Source organism: Adiantum capillus-veneris, chromosome 12 (genome assembly GCF_014529385.1).
Source record: "Adiantum capillus-veneris isolate H3 chromosome 12, ASM1452938v2, whole genome shotgun sequence".
NCBI lineage: Eukaryota > Viridiplantae > Streptophyta > Polypodiopsida > Polypodiales > Pteridaceae > Adiantum > Adiantum capillus-veneris.
Genome location: NC_140942.1, coordinates 76905422 through 76927136, shown reverse-complemented (window position 1 = coordinate 76927136; position 21715 = coordinate 76905422). Strand labels below are relative to the sequence as shown.

The 21715-nt window shown below is 45.5% G+C and overlaps 1 protein-coding gene across 4 annotated transcripts in view; it reads right to left on the bottom strand.

The window, feature by feature from the left end:
- Positions 1-21715, bottom strand: part of LOC147445976 (Polynucleotidyl transferase, ribonuclease H-like superfamily protein) — an 83686-nt gene that overhangs the window by 27224 nt on the left and 34747 nt on the right. For 2 of the 4 annotated variants that reach the window (XR_015189838.1, XR_015189839.1), the window contains exons 3-6: positions 18500-18571; positions 18268-18363; positions 11080-11169; positions 10621-10917 (exon numbers count right to left, since the gene is read on the bottom strand). Coding sequence is in view for 2 of the 4 variants with exons in the window: in XM_086525304.1 (XP_086381430.1) it covers positions 11080-11169; positions 18268-18363; positions 18500-18571 (258 nt within the window). In the remaining 2 variants the exon portion in view is untranslated. The remainder of the gene's footprint in view (positions 1-10620; positions 10918-11079; positions 11170-18267; positions 18364-18499; positions 18572-21715) is intronic. The other 2 variants (XM_086525304.1, XM_086525303.1) reach the window with 1 other exon arrangement.

Genomic DNA, 21715 nt, shown 5'->3' with positions numbered 1-21715 from the left:
GGAAGCTTGGCCACCAATGACTTAGTTTTAGTCATAAGCTCCGCAAAAGTCTCCTCAGGCTTGAGCACCATGTTGGCCAACTCATCCAACACCTTCTCATGGTAGTCACCCAGCTTGAAGGCTGCACAGAACTACTATCTTAAGGCTGCCCAAGTTGCAAAATGGTTCTCTGCAAATTGGCTGTACCATTTATCTGCTAGGCCATCCAGGGTGGATGGAAATAGTACCAAGTAAGCATCTTCTCTGTTCAACCCACGTCCCCTACAGAGAGATACAAATCTTCTTGCATGGTCGTCAACATCTTCTGAGGACAGCCCTTTGAAGGTAGGGAACTTGATGTTCACCTTGGCCAAAACACTAGCTAGTGGCTCCATGATTCCTTGCTGAGAGCAAGTCTGTTGCACAATAACTTGCTGTAGCAGAATAGGAGAGAGCTTTTCTGGAGAAGGTGATCGCGAAGATGGGGAACCTGATGACGAAGGAACGGGTGATGTGATATGTGGAGGTATAGGTGATGAGGTTGAAGGATTTCTACACGGCGTCAAAGGTCGTCTTCTGTGATAGTACTTCAGAGGGCTCAGTAGTGGGCTTTGACGCTCAACTGACCTCCTTGTATGTGTCATGCAGTGACCTCCAATCCAACCAAGCTTTGGGTAAGAGAACCTTGAACTGGCTGAAGACTGGTCTAGACTCTACTAGACCAGACGAGTGACTAGACCAGCTGGACCAGGGACGAGGGACGAGGAGGACTAGACCAGGGTCGAGGGGTCTAGACCAGAGACGAGGCAAGTTGGACAAGGGCGAGAGGGGACCAGGCCAGCAAGGCGAGAGACTAGACCAGCTAGATTAAGCTATCAAGGGTGAAACTGGACCAGACCAACAGGCTACACAGGCGAAGCGAAGAACCCAGCTACTCAACAGAGTGAGACTTCAATTGAGGTCCCACCGTGATCGCCAAAATGAGAGCACCTGTAGCGCGGATAATGTGTCGTGCTCTCTACAGTGTGGCTGTCCCCCAGTGCAATGTGCGTGACAATCTCACTCAACAAACAGAAACTCTCTCAACAGAATAAAATACAAGAAACAATGGATAATAACAGAGACACAGCAGTAGACCAGAACATGTGGACTCGACTAACTCAAAGGACCTTGTACAGACTCTGGAGTGGCAGCACACTCAGCTCCAACCCAGGACTCACAGGTACAAGATGGGGTGTCGAGGCTCAGATGTGCATGGATGGTGTAGCAGTGCTCTGTGTAAGACTCTCTAGACGACTACGTGCAAGATAAGCCCCAACTCCCCCAAAACGACTACTGATATGTACAACCATAAGAGCCACTAACGGCCCATAAATGTCCAGCCAGCTAAGTCTATCTCCAAACTAAGTGGTGGTGGTGACCTGGCCACGACGTCCACTAGACCACCGTAGGTACCCTGCCACGTGTCACTCCCAGCCAAAGGGTCCGTCCAGTGTGAACCAGACCAACTGTAGCTAACTGTCCAACTGTCTGTCCTGTGAAGTGACACTGTAGCAGGCTACAAGGATGGTTTTGTGACGAGGCCCAAATACATGGACACCCACTTGTCTCATGGGATACGATGTGCTATTGGCCAGATACGCACATCTTCACACCAGCTGCGGATCGAGACTGGGAGATACAGCGGAGTACCAGCAGAGGCCAGGACATGCCCCCTGTGTGACATCGAGTTTGAGACAGAGTTGCACTACACATGCCACTACCCCGTCTACTACGAGATACGAGGCCGCTTCCATTGCTTGTTCAGAGAGTGCTTTGGACCATTCTCTAGAGTCTGATGAGAGGAGAGGCTAGCCAGTCTCAGAGATAGATCACAGACTTCTTTAGAGCTGCCACTCGACACACGGAGGAGCTACTACCACAAGAGAGCTGGTCACCTCACACCAGAGGCACACTGATCGACCGAGCGACTGAGCTGGGGAGATCCAGACGCCCACGACTGCGGAGGACTACACAGCATCGACGAAGGCTGCATCAAAGGATTCGGATCACTTTGGCTCGACATGCACGACGCCCGGTCAGACTACTGACGATGGAGGAGATTGATGAGATCCGCCAGCGACCGATGCTGGATCTCTTGTGATCTAGCTATCCCAGTTAGCTGCTTAGCTGCTTAGTTCACACCTAGCAGTTTCGGATTCCATAGTATTTTATTTTGTCATTTTGTCAGCTTGTTACTCTGACTTTGTATCATATCCACCACACCACATTGTAACTTTCTGGTCTCATAGGTCACTTTGGCCTTTTGAAGACGTTAATATAACATTTCATTTCATTTCATCTCTCTCTCTCTCTCTCTCTCTCTCTCTCTCTCTCTCTCTCTCTCTCTCAAACCCCCCCCCCCCCCCCTCCCCCCCCAAGAACCCCGAACAAAGCTCTGCTAACGAGAGCAACTACAAGAAGCTCGGTGTAGGGCAAAGCCCGCCAACTAGTAAAATCTGAAAGCAAAAGTTCAACAGAATGGCACAAGGTGGATAACAAAGCACTGCACCGGAGCACACAAGGAGCTTACATCCAGAAGAGCGAGCCCCGCTGGCTGAAGGTGGCTCTTGAAGACCATAACTGAAAAGGGAACTCCAAGGAGACAGTGTAGGAGGCTCTGAAACTGGGTCCAAATGAAACCGTTTGAAGAGTCCTCGGAGAGCGAGCAGAGAGAAGAGAAGCTTTTTGATCACCAAACAAGCCACAAACAGCAAGCAAAGCCAAAACAACAAAAGCCCCAAAAACCCCACCCAAAAGAGGATGAAACAAACAAACAAAAGCAACAGAAAGGAAAAAACAAGAACAGTAAACTCGAACGACATGCATCCACACACACACACACACACACACACACACACACACACACCGAAAGATACAATCAAGAACAACTAATACACTCATCAGCTTAGTTTAGGATTCCGCAGTATTTATATTTTGTTATCCTAGTTTAATTTATTTTGTTAATCTGACTTTGTATCAGATACACCACATTGTAAATTTCTGGTCTCATAGGTCACTTTGGCCTTTTGAAGACGTTAATATAACATTTCATTTCTCTCTCTCTCCATTGAAAGTGGAGCTTTGACCCTTTGCATTACATAAGAGCCATCCTTAAGTCCATATACAAGAAATATGGGAAAGACCCTAATGAATGTACAATGAGAACATGGGGAAAATCCCATAACAACTACAAGAAACATATGGGGGAAAAGGTACTCTAACCAGGCGGTGTAGTGTAGATATCTGGATAGTAATCAAGTCTATAGAAATCTACCCAAAACTCTTTCCACCTCGGGCAATGTAGCGAAAACCACCAAGTCCAATGTTGTTTATCTGATTGATATAAAGCATCCGTTGTATAAACCTCCTATAGCCGCTCACAAAAGCCAAGGGACATGAAACCCCTAGGCCAATTTAGGGTTTAGGGTAATTCATACTGCTCCTAAACTGTCATCGATTGTTGATCCTCCTCTATCTCTCTATCCAATTGCTCCGGTACCTCCTCTTGCTCCTTGTCTGGTCACCTCTCCTTTGGAGGTCTATCTTGGGGTTGCTCTGCCTCTGCCAACCTCTGTCTCACTACCCTTCTATAAGCAAGGATAGGTTGTGCCTGAATCTGTCTACTTGCTTGTCTCTGTCTCTATCTTTGTGTCTGCTCTCCAGTGTGCCAATGATGAGCACTCTCCTTCTGCTGACTCTATGCCGAGTCTTGCTGCTATGTAGAACTCTGCTGAGGTTGTGAGGGTGGTCTCCTTCTCTGACCAGTTTGTCTCTGTTGTCACACTTTAGGAAAATCCCTCACCAAGTGTCCCATCTCATGACACCTAAGGCATTTGTTCGATATGTCCGTGACCACGATCCTCTGTGAGTGCAGTACACGATCCTCTGTGAGTGCTGACTCTGCGCGGAGTCCTGCTGTTGTGTAGAACTCTGCTGAGGCTGTGAGGGTGGTCTCCTTCTCTGACCAGTTTGTCTCTGCTGTCGCACTTTAGGGCAATCCCTCACCAAGTGTCCCATCTCATGACACCTAAGGCATTGGTTCGATCTGTCCGTGACCACAATCCTCTATAAGTGTAGTATATCTTTCCACTCAAAAGTGATAGTATCTGGAAAAATTGTGGAAGGGATAGTAGCCACCTTTATAGATGGCAAAGATGTCTCGGTTTGCACTAAGCGCACGAATGGTACGCCAAAGATCAAGCCCATCTACCTCAACATGTCTAGCAACCAAAACTATACTGCCCTTTAGAACGAGACATCTGTCCTCAAAAGCAGCTCAAGAAAAATCCTCCTACCACAGGTGCAAAAAAACCAATCTACCCCCGAAGCTCTAGAGATAAGTTCCCTTGATAAAAACATAGCAATGAAAGTACCTCTGACGAGCAAAATGATATCCTTTACTTTGCTTTCATCCGATCCTTTGCACAAGAGCGACTTCCGGATGTTGACAAGAGTGTAGTAACACCCCACTAGGTGGCCAACAGCCCCCTTTGAAAGAGAACTGTTAGGGAATAAAGGCCTAAGTGCCTTGTACTTATTAACTTATAAGTTAAAAAACTTATAAGTGAGGGGGCCCAAGTGTGAATGGCCCCCTAGTCACTTACTCATATACTCAAAGGTCAAGCCCAAAATATCACTATCGTGACTTTTCCCAAACTTCTACGAGCTCTCTCTCTCTCTCTCACGTCTTTCTGCGTGTGCTTCTTCTGCGCCACTCTCCTCTTCTCCTTCACTCCCATTGCATAGAGTAGCAAGTGGGCTCTCTCTCCTGCTCCCCCACACATGGTATCAGAGCTTTAGGGTTTCCAAGAGAGCCATTTTTCGCAACACAGATCAGAATTCTGTTCTTGCTCGCTGCGGGAAGGATATTCAACCGTTTTCGATCAACTCTGTCGCGAAGGGATCCTCTCACCGTGTAGAATCGACCTCCGGTGACAGTTTCCCCAAAATTAGGGTTTCAAAAACTGGCGAACAGCAGCCTATTTCTGCTGAAATTGACCAATTTCGAGGTCAATTTGATGCAATTTCATTAGGGCAAGTCTCACAGGTCAATCTTACAGGTGTTTCCACCAACGAGGTTCTGAAAATTCAGCAAAACAGATGTTTACAGGTCTGATTTTTGCCCTAAAACAGGGAATTTCAGCAAGCAAATGATGTATACACCTTGTGGAAACCTTTGGTAAGGGTTTGGCAGTGAATGTACGCCGTTTTGGGGTGATTTCGCGTGAAATTTGCTCGCTGTTTTTCTGTAACAGCAAGCTGTTTTTTGCCCGATTGCGCACATTTGGGTGTGTTTAGGTCGGCAAAACAGGGTTTCAGTGTCTGCAATCACTCAGAATGGCTTCTAGCAGTGAAAGTGGCAATTTGTTGCACATTCGCAAGCTTGAAGGGGCCCATAACTTTGCTATATGGAAGAAGCAATGTTATAATGTGATGTTGCAGAAGAAACAGGCGAAACCTATTAAGTTACAGGGTGTGAAACCGAATGATATGGAGGTTGAAGAATGGGAAGAAGTGGACGAGTTGGCTCGCTCCACGATCATGCTTTCGGTGTCTGACAATTTACTCTTCAATGTAGAGAATGAGCAGACAGCATGGGGCATGTGGAAGCGTTTAGACGAGTTGTATGCACAGCAAAGTGCTGCCAGTAAAGTGTATTGGCTTAAGAAGCTTATAGATCTCCGCATGAAGGAGGGCACGCACATGTCAGTGCACCTCAATGAATTCAACTCTATTTTCAGCCAGCTGACAGAGCTGAAATTCACGATTGATGAGGAGTTCAAAGCTACTTTTCTGCTATGCACATTGCCCGAGAGTTGGGATGTATTCCGGACAGCTCTTAGTAACTCAAGTGCGTCACTTAAGTATGCAGATGTAGAGAGTTCTCTCTTGATGGAAGAGATGAACAGGAAGAACACCACAGGTGGGTCTTCTAATGCATTGCACTTGAGAGGCAGGTCTCAACAGAGGGAGAAATCTGACAGTAAGGACAGGGCACGCAGCAAATCTCGTAGGAAAGATGTTGTGTGTCATCATTGTGGAAAGAAAGGGCATTATAAACGGGAATGCTATGAGTGGAAGAAAGAGAAGAACAAGGGTGCTGAAACTGATGCAAAGGACAAGGGAAATGCCAAGAAGAGCACTGTGTTGATTGAGGAAATCAATGTTGCTAGTAGTTGTGACAGTGACAGCAGCACTGATGTACTCAATGCCTCTTCTGTGGATGCACATACCCTTGCTATGGGTTCTGATGTGGACATGCATACTTGGATTCTTGATTCAGGTGCCTCCTTTCATGTAACACCTCATAGGGATTGGTTTACACAGTACTCAGGTGAGGTGCAGGGCACTGTTTATTTGGGAGACAACTATGCATGTGACATTGCAGGTATTGGCAGTGTCCAGTTTTCCTTTGCTGATGGTATGACTTTTGTTTTGCACAAAGTGCGCCATGTGCCACAACTCAAGAAGAGTTTGATTAGTACAGGGCAGCTAGATGATGCAGGCTATCACACCACTTTTGGTGATAGCAAGTGGAAAATTTGTAAAGGGGCCCGGATTGTAGCCAAGGGTTGTAAATCGGACACTTTGTATCCTTTGCATGTATCTAGTGTGCGTGACCATGTTGTCGCCGTAACCGAGCAGCCAAGTGTTTCTTTGTGGCATGGCCGGTTGGGACACATGAGTAAAAGAGGAATGGAAACTCTGTCTCGTTGTGGTTATTTGTCGTGTTTGAGGTATGCTGATTTTTCTCATTGTGAGCACTGTATTTATGGTAAGCACAGTCAAACACCGCACAAAAGGTCTCTTTCTTTGAAGTCTGACAGGTTAGACTTAGTGCATTCCGATGTATGTGAAATGCCACAGTTGTCCTTAGGGGGAAAGAAATATTTTGTCTCGTTTATCGATGATGCTACACGTAAGGTGTGGGTGTATCCAATACGTGCTAAAAGCGATGTTTTGGATACTTTCAAGAAGTTCCTTGCGTTTGTTGAGAATCAAACAGACAAGAAGCTTAGGTCTTTGCGCTCAGACAATGGGGGGGAGTATGTATCAAAAGCATTTATTGACTTTTGTGCTACTAAAGGTATTAAAAGAGAGCTCACGGCTCCTTTTAATCCCTCTCAGAATGGAGTTGCAGAGAGGTTGAACCGGACTATCCAAGAGAAAGTTCGGAGTATGCTGCATTACCTCATGGTTTTTGGGCAGAAGCTATGCAAACAGCTATTCACTTGATTAATCGCTCACCTAGCAAGGCTTTGGGTGGAAAGGTGCCTGAGAAGGTGTGGTCTGGCAAGCCACCCTCATATGCACATTTAAGAGTGTTTGGTTGTGAGGCCTATGTTCACATCCGGAGTGAACTGCGCACCAAACTAAAACCAAAGTCTCATAAATGCATTTTCCTAGGATATGGTGAGGATGGTGAAATGGGGTATAGATTATGGGATCCCGCATTACGGAAAATCATACGCAGCAATGATGTCATCTTCAATGAGAATTGCATGCACAAACAGCCCACAAAGGTCGAGGAAGTGCGCCGGGTTGTTTTTCGTGAAGATGTTACATATGGACAGCCAAGAAGGCCCAATGTTCAGCAGCCTTTACATGCTGAAAATGGTGCTGAAAATCAACCATTAGCTGCTGAAAATCAGCCCCAACAAGTTGCCATTGATGCACCACAGGTAGGGGAACAGGTTGATGCTCCTAGACCGCCCGTTGTTGCGATGCAACCGGCTGAACAGCCTGCTGTTTTTGATGGTTTACAGGCTGAAAATCCACCTGTTATGGATCATTGGGTGCGTAGGTCTACTCGGGTGACAAGGCCCCCAGATAGATATGAACCGTCTTTGGACTATGTCATGCTTACTGATTGTGGTGAGCCGTCTTGCTATAAAGAGACTATGCAACGGGAAGACAGTAAGAAATGGTTCAAAGCAATGGTTTCGGAAATGCAGTCTTTGGAGAAAAACCATACATGGGACTTGGTTGATTTGCCTAAAGGGCATAAGGCTCTGCCATGTAAATGGGTTTACAAGACCAAGGTCACATCTGATGCTTCTTCTAAGTACAAGGCACGTTTGGTTGCTAAAGGGTACAAGCAAAAGCATGGTGTTGATTTTGATGAGATTTTTTCTCCTGTTGTAAAGCTTGCCACATTACGTCTTGTTTTAGGCCTGGTTGCTTCTGAAGATATGGAGTTAAAGCAAATGGATGTCAAAACAGCGTTTTTGCATGGTGATTTGCTTGAGATGATCTATATGATGCAGCCAGAAGGTTTTGTGTCAAAGGGGCAAGAGAAGAAAGTATGTAGACTCTTGAAGAGCTTGTATGGTTTGAAACAGTCTCCCCGTGCATGGTATCACAAGTTTGATACATTCATGAGGTCTCAAGGATACAAAAGATGTAATTCTGATCACTGTTTGTATATCAAAACGGCAAGTGATGGATCTCTTCTATTGCTGATTTTGTATGTTGATGACATGCTTATTGCGGGTAAAAATGTCACGGAATTGAATGCATTACAGCAAAGCTTAAAGAATCGCTTTGACATGAAGGATCTTGGTGATGCTAATCATATTTTGGGCATGCGTATCTCTCGAGATAGACCCAACAGGCGTCTGTATCTATCTCAACGAGATTATGTTAATAAGGTGCTACATCGTTTTCATATGGATGGGGGAAAGGCACTTGGTACTCCGCTGCCTCCATATGTAAAACTGACTGCACATGACTGCCCAAACACAGATGATATGCGGGCTGAAATGGCCAAGATTCCTTATGCATCAGCCGTTGGCAGTTTGATGTATGCTATAGTTGCTACACGTCCGGACATTGCATTTGCGGTGGGAGTGGTAAGCAGGTACATGAGCAATCCTGGCAAAAAGCATTGGGAAGCAGTGAAGTGTATCTTGAGATACTTGAAAGGCACTAAAGACTTGTGCATTTGTTTTGGGAAGAGTGAGACATCTGTGCATGGCTTTACAGATGCAGATTTTGCTGGACATCCAGATTGCAGGAAGTCTACCTCTGGATATGTGTTTACATTCACAGGAGGTGCAGTTTCTGGATACTTCACCTCTATGTGCTTTGTCTACCACTGAGGCTGAGTATGTGGCTGCCACTGAGGCATGCAAAGAAGCTTTGTGGCTCATGCGTTTGGTAGAAGAGCTTGGCATTAAGTCACCGGTTCCTGTGCTACACTGTGATAGTCAGAGTGCTATTATGCTTGCAAGGAATCCTGTTTTTCATGCCAAGACAAAGCACATAGAGGTGAAGTATCATTTTATCAGGAGTGTGCTTGATGACAAGAGCATTACACTTGTCAAGGTGCACACAGATGACAATCCTGCAGATCTTTTGACCAAGAGTCTTCCAGCAGAGCGGTTTGCATATTGCCGTCAGATGATGGGTGTTGGATGAGTAAGTGCATGATCAGCTGATGTATCATAGTTAGCTGATTCTTTGATCTCCCAAGGTACATTGCCTTTAGGTGGGAGGTTGTTAGGGAATAAAGGCCTAAGTGCCTTGTACTTATTAACTTATAAGTTAAAAAACTTATAAGTGAGGGGGCCCAAGTGTGAATGGCCCCCTAGTCACTTACTCATATACTCAAAGGTCAAGCCCAAAATATCACTATCGTGACTTTTCCCAAACTTCTACGAGCTCTCTCTCTCTCACACGTCTTTCTGCGTGTGCTTCTTCTGCGCCACTCTCCTCTTCTCCTTCACTCCCATTGCATAGAGTAGCAAGTGGGCTCTCTCTCCTGCTCCCCCACAAGAACTTCAATATGATCACCAATCTTACATTGTAGATCTTTTGGAATAATCATAGAAGGTGCCATAGTACTTGAGATGGGTCGTGGCAATTAAAGCCCTATACACCCAAGGCGGGAGCTGTGAGAGGAAGGGCTAAGGTTTCAATAAGCTAGGTGGCTGGGCAGGAAGGGCTGAGCAGACAACTCAGGATAGCGGGGGTCAACAGGCCAACCGTGGGCAGGTGTCCAGGTTCATGCAAATGGGACAAGGCGCGGCACGGGCAGGCAGGTCAGGCGGGGGCAGAGCAGGCAGGTGAGCAACACGAGGCAGACACGATGCGTAGGGCAAGGGGAGCGGGGGAAGAGCAGGGGGAGGGTGGTGCGTGAAGGGTTAGGGTTTGGAGAGATAGGGTTAGGGTTTTCTCGATGCAGGACGTTCCCCCCCCCCCCCCCCCCCCCCCCCCCCCCCCCCTCTCTCTCTCTCTCTCTCTCTCTCAGGCGGGGGCAGAGCAGGCAAGTGAGCAACACGAGGCAGACACGATGCGTAGGGCAAGGGGAGCGGGGGAAGAGCAGGGGGAGGGTGGTGCGTGAAGGGTTAGGGTTTGGAGAGATAGGGTTAGGGTTTTCTCGATGCAGGACGTTTTCTCTCTCTCTCTCTCTCTCTCTCTCTCTCTCTCTCTCTCTCTCTCTCTCTCTCTCTCTCTCTCTCTCTCTCTCGTCATTTTTGTATTACTGTGTATACAGATCCCTAGAGATGCAAAATGCAGTTTGTCTCGTGGGGTCTACAAAATGGTATACATGAGAATAGAAAACAGTAGACGGCCTAAGTCTCCAACGAGCTATACCTCAAGGTGGTTTGATTGTAGTAAGAAGCACTGAGGTGCCACTGTATTTGTTCCCAGGAGAAGGTGAAAACATAACAGATTTACACCAGCGACTGAGAAAAGCATATCTCCACTCCCCCGCTGCCACAACTGATGCATCCCACTTACTCCAAAGAGAGTGGTTTATATCGAGCCAAATGCTGATGAAAACCTCCTTTAAAGCCGACGATGCCGCACTCAGAATGTGGAGGCAACTAGCCTTCCAAGCACTCCACATTGTGATGCTGACTTTAGTCATGTGAGTACCTTTAAGAACACCTTCAAGAAAAAGACATCATTTTCTATCTGAAAAAAGCAAGAGGGCAACTAGAGGATCTGCAGGAGCTTTAACGAACTCAAAAGCGACCAATCCATGCCATTTGATAATCTTTACAGCCCGTACCAACACACATCCAAATTTTTTGACATCAGGAAACTCACTTGTAGAATATTAACTGCTGAAAATTTGTCCACAATAGGCTTCAAAATATGGCGTGGAATCTCATAATCCTTCAGCATACTGCTAACAACCTGCAGTGAATGCCACTTGTTAACCAAATTATTTGACAAATATCTACTTACACATTACAAATCCAAAAGATGGCTGCAACTATATCTACACCTTTTTCCTCCATCATCAACTCTACCACCAAATTCACACTAGTTAGAGGTGAGAAAATTAGGTAAACATCGCTGAAGGTTCCAAACAGATTGCACACACAAGTATGTACGCACTCTGCACTTTCCATACGCATGTGTACGTGTGTGTCCTCAACATTTTTGCACCACAGATTGCATGAAAATGCCTGTTCCAGAATTTGAGTCTAATTGACATAAGACCTTCCATTGTCAGCTAGCATGTTGCTATAACTTCTAACTAATTTTGTGACACAAAGTCCATAAGTGAAACCAAAAGGTAGACAAGCAGGAGTGGTGCAAAGGGAGAGAGAAAAGAAGGGAGATGATACAAACATCCACGAAAGGCTAAATTGCTTTATGAGAAAAATCCAAGAGCTAAAAATGTACATGTCGGTATGTACCAAGAATAACAATCTACAAAATCCCGTGCTCCAGTAATCCTGGGCCCAAGGCGCCACATGCATGTCTACTCTATTATGCTATAAAAACTAATATACACGTATTATGCTACAAGGGAATCTCTATCACACTGCTCATCCCAAGAATGTCTCAAGGTGAAGAATGAAGTGATATAAGCCTTCTTACAGTTAATGTTAGTGGTTTAATATCTTGATGTCTGGCCACAATCTCCTGATATGTTGCTATATCTGACGAGTGCACATGGTCCAGTGGTTGAGGGCCGTTACCTAAAGAGTAAAGTCACTCGAGTGGTCTTGGGTGATCCACTAATACTGTAGTAGTAGACATCTCTAACCTAACATGGCGGTAGAAACAGTGCAGCAATACAGAAAAACAGCAGACTAAAATTGCAAGAGAACACTTGAGAGGAGACTTAATGGGGGAGAGTTCCCCACTCAGATATTTTGGCCACTCCAGCAGGCATCCCTTGCAGCAGTTCTTTCAAGCCGTCGGTTACAAACGTTCCTATGAGCCTACTCACAACAATCTGTTCGCTAATGGCACCCTGGCAACTAATTTATAGGCACATGGCCCCAGAAGCGATCCACTTTACTGCTAGTTTTACAGCAGCACCCAAAAGCACTGCCAAAAAGCAATCCTGGAAAACAAAAGTGCCACGTTAGCACCTTTCGTACGCCTGCCACATCAGCATGCCATGTCAACGAGCTAAGATCACAACGCAACAATCAAAACACACCACAAATAATCACTCCCCTCAATTGACTGGCTCCCAACGCGTTATCCTTGCTTTGACAAGTACTGGAGCGAGGAGACGTCTTCTTGCACTCCAACATGACCTATGAGACCAAGATGATACAATCATGGTGGATCTAATACAATGTGTGGGTACAAAATTAAATGAAATAAAATAAAAGCTGAAGTGAGCACCAGTGTTTGAGGATGTCTGGCATCGGGGGCTGTCCGAGGATGTACTGCATCGGTCGCTGAAGAGCATCGTCAATGTTGGCCTCTGTAAATAGTCGTACTGGGCTTCTCCCATGTCGTACGAGAATAGTCCCAATCCTTTGATGGAGCCTACTTCGATGTCTTAGTGGCCCTCGTAGACGTGGGTGTCTAGCTCTCCCAAGCTCAATGGATCTGTCAATCAATATACCTCTGAAATAGGTGGACTTTGAAGCCTGCTGCAAAGCTTGCTCATCTGACTGCCGAGTCTCTGCTCTAAAGAAGTCAGTGATCTCCCTTTGTGAATGTCTCCCATTGTCTAATCTCCTCAAGAGACTCTCCGTGTGTTTGTGCGCTCTACCAAAAACAACCCAAGGCATCTCTGATCTTGATATCTCATGACTCTAGCTGTTATACATGCTTGGATTTCTTGAAAGCATTTCAGTAAGTCAACAATTTTGGGGTAACCATTATTGTAGAGGGCCAAAAAGGTAACCAATGTTGGGGATCACATTGGGGTAACTACACGAGCATGTCCTCACCCCACAAGATAATTAACGGTAATTGGGGAAAAGCACCTACAAATTGGACCCAAATCCTAAGTAAGCATTGGCTCCCTAATTGGGATTGCAAGATGGAGCTAGGGAATTCACTTGTGGGCTTTGGCCTTAGAAGACATTCAATACAACATTTCATTTCTCTCGTAAATATGTGCAACCCTCTCTGACTGCACGAGAATACAACTCTCATAAGCTACTGCGTGGCCATCTTGCATCTATACCCCTCCTAAACTCCTACAACATGCATCGCAAGCACCTCAAGAGGCCTCTACAAGTCTTAGTCGCTCAAATGTCATGATCCAGGTAGGCCCCCAAGTGAAAAAAACTCCGTTCTTTGTAAGGGCGTGCAATGGTGAATCAATCTTTTGCAAAATGTTTGCTAAACCTCTTGTAGTAGGAGCACAGTCGCAAGAAACTCCGCACTTCATGCACGTTCTTCAAAGGCGGCCATCTGCAAATAGCCTCCACCTTGGCCAAATCCATACAAACACCCTCAAGAGAGAGACAAAATGTCCCAAGAAGTATCTCCTGCATAGAAAACTTGCTTTTATTTCCAGTGATAAGAAGAATGTGCTCTCCCAATGCTCTAAACACCCGTGCTAGATGCTCATCCTCAGACTTGGAGAAACAAAGATGTTGTCAAAGAATGTGCTCACATACTGCCTATGTAGTGAAAACATCCGATATTGAATGTTGCATGAGCAATGCTAAGCCCAAACGACATCACCAAAAACTCATAAAATCTGAAGGATGTCCTGAACCCGATCTTGTATATATCTATACGAGTGAACCTGATCTGATAGTATCGGTTATGTCTCTATCATAGAAGAGGGGACCTACTTTGTGACACTGTTGGGATGGGTGTCGTGTGTCTGAGCGGTCGTAGTGTGAACTCAACCAATCTGGCGGGTCACTTTTATAAAAGGAGGCCAAGGCCTCATTTGCAAGGGACAACTTTCATTGGCAGAGTGCCGGTGGTTAGCCCGCGAGGCTACGAGTGTGCAAGGTCACCTCGAGGAGGTGAGGCCAGATGGTGTGCGTCACAAGTTTGGTGACATGGCAACCCCTAGGTCGTTAGAAGACGAGGGGACTCCAAAGTCATGCTGACATGGCCAAACTCCTAAAATCGCGGACGTGCTAACGTGGCCAAGGTGTAACGACTCATCCCAGATTTCATGGAACCTGCTGTCATGGCCACTCAGCGAGGATCTGTAAGTTGGTGACGGCTTCTTCTTTTTCTGCTTCTGCTAGGGTTTAGGCCCTTGGACTGAGATCTGCAGGTTGGCTAGGGTCTTCAGTGACTTGGCACGTTAGCAGTTTGTGACAGCTTTGAGGAAGTCTACAAAGCAGTAGTGTAGTCTCTTCTTCCGCACTTTTGACCCATCAATGAGGTAGCGCAGAACAAAGTTGTGATCTACGATAGAGAGGCTGCTTTGAAACCTATCAGGCTGGGGGCTCTAAGTCCCTCCCTCTCTCCATATGAGCTGGGCTCTACTTCAAGTACTTCTTCGTCGAGTATGTTTTGGAAATTTGTGGATAGGTACAATAGTGTCTAGTCCACTCCTCTACCATAGCCCTGTTCAAGATGTGTGTGTGTGTGTGAGAGAGAGAGAGAGAGAGAGGCAGAAGAAGAAGAGAGAGAGAGAGAGAGAGAGAGAGAGAGAGAGAGAGAGAGAGATGAAATGAAATGAAATGTTATATTAAACGTCATCAAGAGGCCAAAATGACCTATGAGACCAAACTGATACTGTCCTTGTGGATCTAATCCAATGTTTGGGTACAAAAATAAAATGAAGTAAAGTGAAAGACTAAAATTGTCAAGCTAAAATCGTTAAGACAAAAATCATCATCATCATCATCCATGCCCGAGGATGCCCGGCATCGGGCGTTGTCCGAGAAAGTATTGCATCAGTCGCTGAAGTGCTTCGTCAATGTCCACCTCTATAAAGTCGTATTGGGCGTCTCCCATGTCATGCTAGAATAGTCCTGATTCTTTGATGGAGCCTCCGTCGATGTCGTGGTCGCCCCGGTAGACGTGGGCGTCTAGCTCTCCCGAGCTCCATGGCTCTGTCCACTAATATACCTCTGGTAGAAGTGGGCTCTGAAGTCTGCTGTGAAGGATGCCCATCTGGTTACTAAGTCCCTGCTCCCTCTTTGAATGCCTCCCATTGCCTGGTCTCCTCAAGAGACTCTCCCTGTGTCTGTGCAGCTCTAGCAAAAACAACCCGAGGCATCTTTAATCCTGATATCTCCTGACTCTAGCCAACGGTCCAAAGCCCTTTCTGAATAGAGAATGAAAGCGGCCTCGTAACTCATGGTTTACAAGACAGTCACAAATGTGATGTAATTCTATCTCTGGCTCTGTATGACACATCCTGGCTTCTGCTTGTACTCTCCTAAATCTGTCAGTTCAATCTCTAGCTGATGCGATGATGTGCCCATCTGACCAATAGCACATCATATCCCATAGGATAAATGAGTGTCCATATAGGCCGGTATGATCACATAACCATCCTCTATTAGTTGGAGGAGATGCTCTCTATAGAAAGCCATCTTCGTGCCCAACTCTTGTACTGGCTGTATCCATGTGCTTCTATCTAGTTGAATCAAATCCTGACGTATAAGTCTAGTGATCTTTGTCCGTGTGAGAGAAAGGGAGGGTGTATCCAAGGAGTACTGGAATGAAGGCAGTCTATCCATGCTGAATCGATGTGATTGAAACCATGATGTCATTTACCCATACCAACATGCTGTGTCCCCTTGTAGTGCTAGTTGTTGGGATGAGTCAAGGGCTAGCCGAGCATATCTGTCTCTGGGGAGGTCCCATAAATTATGCATGAAGGAAACTGATCTAGTAAGGGCCTCAACTACATGAGGGGGGGGCAGCTAGCTCAGCTGGAATAATCTCATGTGGCACTGAGGCCTTAGCCTAAATCATCCAAGAGATCATAGAGACTAGAGGCCTCTTCATACATCTCCATCCATCAGTGCTACCAGATCTGCCCTGGTGGTCCGTTGAGGGCCCCCAAATCTGAACCCCATAGAGCATAGTTGAAGCCACTAGAGCGTTAAAAAGCCACAGCTTTGTTCGAGGTTCCTGAAACTGAACCTGCGAACACATCTTCTCCAATCCTCCCAAGGCTGCATAAGCTCTCATCAATCTAGTCTCTGCTGCTCTCCTCAATGAAAATGCCAGTCCACTGAAGACCCCAAGATAGGTGTATGCATCTGTATACTCCACCGTTTCCTGGCCAGTGTAAAAGTGGGTGCTGACCTCCTGACCCACTGTGGTGTGGTGCTAAACACCATAACCTTGGTTTTCCCCAGATTAATAGGCAATCCACTATCGTGGGCAAGTGCGTACAAAGCATTTAAATGACGTTGCATCCCCTCCAGGAAGCCAGGAATCAACACAATATCATCGGCATATAACAATAGTGGGATCCATGTCCCTGCCAACTGTGCTCCTCTATCACCATCCCTCTCAATGTAGTCAGCAACCTCATCCACATACATGCCAAATAGTGTAGGAGATAGCGGGCAGCCCTGTTTCACCCCAACAATGGAGTGAACCAAATCAGAAGTCCCCTCTAGAGTGCATACATGCCCCACTACTGACTTGTATAGAGCCATGATCCCCCAAATCAACTCTTTGGGTACCCCCATCTCCTACAGTCCGCGCATCAATCTAGCTTTGGGCGTTGTATCGAAGGCTTTGCGGAAATCCACAAAGCAACAATAGAGTCGTCTCATGTGTGATCTCCCCTCCTCAATAATGGTTCTCAGTGTCAGAATATGATCAAGAGCTGTCCTGCTGCCTGCACAACCTCTCTCTCTACCCATCTACTCAACTGCTGCTCAAGGATGGGGATGCGTAAAACTGTGCCAATGTGTGTCCAATCATGATAGTGTGGTAATTCCCAGGCTCCATAGGGTCCCCTGACTTGAAGATAGGTACAATAGTGGACAAACTCCATATCAAGTAGGCCCTCGCACATGGTACGGTTGAACAGCACTGCTAGAAGCTTTGCAAGCATATCTTTGGCATGTATAAAATGATCTGCTACCATGCCATCGTGATCATATGCCCTCCTAGTCTTCATCATGCCAAAGGCTTTCTTTACCTCTCGGCGGTAAAGAAAGCACATGTGTGTGGGCATGGCTATGGCGGATCTGGAAGAGGTGGGTGCCCCGAGACTGTGTAGAGAGATGATGCATACTGACCCCCATACCTCTGTAGAAGTGGTTACTAGTGGGGGAGAGTGTTCATGGGAGAGTCGCCATGCCTCGCCTGAATCCTGGCTCAAAAACAATTGAGATAAATCTGCTCTAGCCGAGCTAGAAATGCCCTCTTCTTCCGTCGTACTAAACACCGAGACAATCCATGACTGCCTGTGAGTAATGACTCCTAGAAGTACCTCCCTCTGAAGACAGGCTCTGGTCTTTCTGCACTCCTCATCATACCAACTATTTTGGGGTGTGCTCCTAGAACCTCGTCGCTGCCCAGGCTGAGTGTGTGGGTATGCCTCTGCTGCTGCATCCTCCCCCCACCCCAACACCCCACCATTAAGGAACACAAAACAAGAGGATTATTTCATTACTTTGTTGAAGTTCACAAGCGCATTGATTGGAAGTTGAGGCATTCCCACTTTCAACCCGAAATCTACACTAGCTTCAATCTCAGACCACTTGCTTGGTAGCAAGACCTAACCACAACTCTTGGTCTAAGGATCGGCACCCTACCTAAAAGAAACTCAATTTCCTCGACTAAATCTAGATCTGATCAGGAAGATCACCTGGCAGAATACTCACATGTGCAAACCTTCTAATGCTATTGCTAGTGGAAAACTCCTCCAATCCAATGAACAAGAAGCAAGATAATAGTTAAGAAGAAAACTGGAAAGAGAAGAACACTCAAGGAAATTTGGCAAACGCCTACAATATTTTGAGTAACTTCAATGATCCTTGTTTTTCTGTTCGAACATTGATAACACACCATTTAGGCATTTCCCTTGAACAATCTGAAAACGATCAAAGTTAGAAAAAGACGTTACAATCTTTAAGTAACCTGAGAAGTAAACCGTTCATCCTCCCAAAAGTATAGGAGACCTTCAAACTTTTCTGTTTTGCGCATTATTGCAACAAAGTTGTCAACTTTCACTGCCTGCACCATCAGCAGAAATCAAAGCAGAGAATCCAACACCTTTGAAAAGATTGAAATGTAAAATATGCGGTGCTACCATGAAAATGCAGCTAGCCTGATATCAAAATATACACACGAAGATAGTAAAAGCTCTTACCTGCTTACACCGAAGTCCTGCTATACTAATTGGATAACCGATGACAAATCCAGCCACATTGTAGTCCTTCGCCTACAGACAAGCCAATCACATTATAGTTCAAAAAAAAAAAGCAACCAAAATACCCGCAATTCCATCAATGTGGGCTGTAGAAGTCTTTTATTGAAATTAAACGCATAACATGAAGTGTCTACTGTCTATTTGACCATTATCAATGTAGTTCTGAAGAAATTATTGGTAACCCCATGCTTGCATATGAGGAATTAAAACAGTAACAAAATGACAAAAGATGGACGAAAGGGTATAATGCTAGTAAAATACCATATCGTGGGTAATCCAAGGCACTTCATCTATTAAAACCACGTTACTTTGTATGAAACTCCATCTAGATGATCGAGATTGCAAGGTTTGTACAGGAGGATGTGTTGCAGGAGATCGTCTCATGCACTGTATATCCTTGTACCTGTTCTCTTTGGGAGATGATAAGAGCTGTCCTATCAAACTTTACAAGGTTTGTACAGGAGGATGTGTTGCAGGAGATCTTCTCATGCACTGTATATCCTTGTACCTGTTCTCTTCGCGTGATGATAAGAGCTGTCCTATCAAGCTTTACATGGCCTCTTGGTTTCAAGTGGTGTATCCCTTGGCAAAAGGTGGTGATGTGCTGTAGATCCAGCAGGAACTTGTCATCTTTTCCTGGGTATCTCCATGTCCTGGTGGTCTAGATTCTTGTTTAGAAGGCAGGATTATTTTGTTATCTATGCTTTGGTGAAACAACTAGCTTTATGAAACGGGCTGGGAGGTGTTTAAGTAGAGTGCTCTATGCTTCAGTGAAACAACTAGCTTTATAAATTATGATACGGGTTGGGAGGTGTTCAAGCAGAGTGCTTCAAATTAAGTGTGGTTTGTACCTCTTGCCCAGACACACTGTATAGTTACAAGAGCAGGATCCCTCCTCACAGATAGTATGTCTTGATGATTCCTCTCGATCTGGTAAAAAGGCAAGACAATATTTTCCTTGTTCTACATGTGGTATAGAAGAATGTATTCTAATGCATTACCTGAACAGGCTTGGTGCGATTGTTTTTGAGTTTGTTAGCCATACTACTTTTTATTTCCTCTGGTACTTTTCTCAAATGGTACTTGAGTTCCAAAAGAGGATTCCAAGCTTACATTAAAAGACTTGGGAGAGGGATAGGCATCTAGTATCTCCTTATAGCAGCAAGCTAATGAAGTTGCTTGGTGAACTTACAGGACCTATTCAATTCTTTGTGGATGCTGCGGCAGATGAGGCGTTGACAATTGTCCACATTGTGATCCTCAGTAGTAGGACACTTATACTATGTTGGCTTTTAGCATTGTGAGCATGGATATAAAGCATTTGCTCAACTCACTCCCAGAGGAGGTGTGACTTACGTCTTACACTTTCGACTACTTATAGCTATCCATCCCATGTCGTCCCATGGCCTAATGTACAAGCAATGGATTTCTAGTCTGTAAGGTTGACCTGGAATTCTAGATCCTGACAGACAGTAATGGCGGTTTTTGTGCACACCTTTCCGTGCCATTTTCTGAGACTATTCTCTCTCCTTCTGGCCGTGGGCATGTTCCCAGATTGTGTCCGTTGTTTTGGTTCTGGATCAATGTGCACCCTAGTTTAGCATTGACCCTACATATACCCCTTATTTTGGGGTTGTAGGTGATTTACGGGAATCCAACAGCTAGGTCACTTTCTATTTATCGGGGGGGTTGTGGGCTCACCTTCACACCACCTTTAGGTCACATCTTTGGATGTTCATTGTATCTGGTTGTAGCAGGCCGGCAATGCATGCTAACCGGAAAATCACAAATACAAACTCAAAACAAGAAAAGAGCGGAACAACTTGACAATTGAGCTTTGGAGACAACATGGAAGAGGCAACACGTGCCACAACTCAGGACCGTACTCCGAGCAAGAAAAACCAAGCGACACATCTTTCCGAGCGAAAGTTCTCAAAAACTCGATACAAAATGCATATTTACTCAAGCTATATATTCGATGACAAAATGTAGCTATCTTTTTTCAAGCTAGCGGTGAAGCCAACCTTGGTGGCAAAAAACTCTCCCAGGCTGAAGATTTTGTTATTTCTTTAAGTGAAACGAGCACTATACGCAAAATGGAATATGGTCACCGCTTAAGTCATACCCTTTTGAGTTGAACCATCAGTGCTAATGTGGAAAACATGCGATGCATTTGGCACCAATATTACCTCCCTCGCCAACTTTGCTTGCATGCGTCTTCCCAATTCAATCGGTCATGGAACTCCTTGGTTAGTTTTGACCTCCATCTCACTTGTTTTCCATCTCTAAACTTTGCACGAAAAGAACGACTGCGGCCCATTCTGCCTTGAAGGGTGGTTTCCCATAGGTGTGCATGCATTGCCACCCTGCAAAACAAATCCATTCCTTTGAAGCATCTCAACCTCCGAAGGCAAAAGGAAAGTTCCCTCATCCACAGTCCACGTTCAAGGGGCAGGTCCAGGAGGTCCAATAATCATGTCATCAATATTCCAAGCATGACTGTTGCTACAAAACCAAACAAATCCCTCAACAACCCCTCCTGGTTTAGGGCCTGCAGCTGGATATCTCCTCCTTCCCCAAAAACAGGGTGCTGGAACTCCAGTTTTATAGTTGCTTGAAGTCTCATTTATAAATCTACAACAACGTACTGTCTCACCAAGCAGAACACCGAAACATGTCATTTTCCTGCCAGGCTCAGTTCGCCAAATTGCCTAAACTGTCCTTGGTAGCTTTTGCTCTGGCCACATCTTTGATGTCGCAAAATTGGCCGACTTGTTTTGTGCTCTACAACTGATTGGTGTGGTAACTGTAACAAACTCAGGTCTATGGCTATCCTCCTCGAGAGTTTCATCAAGGTTGATAAAGAAGGTCTAGTTTGCACACACTCTTTTTCCTTATTGAATCTCTATTCATCTTCGGGCTTGGAATTTGCATTTCAAGAACTATCGATGATGTTGCATCTCCTAGTTTTCTACCAGAGCCACTCCCAGATTGATTACTCATAAATCTTGCAGCAAGATCTGCCATGACTGGTCCTGTAGACATCTGTACACCCTTCAAGTAAGCATTGTAACGCAAACTTTGTAAAACTACCACAGACAAATCTGCACACGGGGCTTCATAAAGACCTATGTTCGATTTTTAACCAATTGAAGC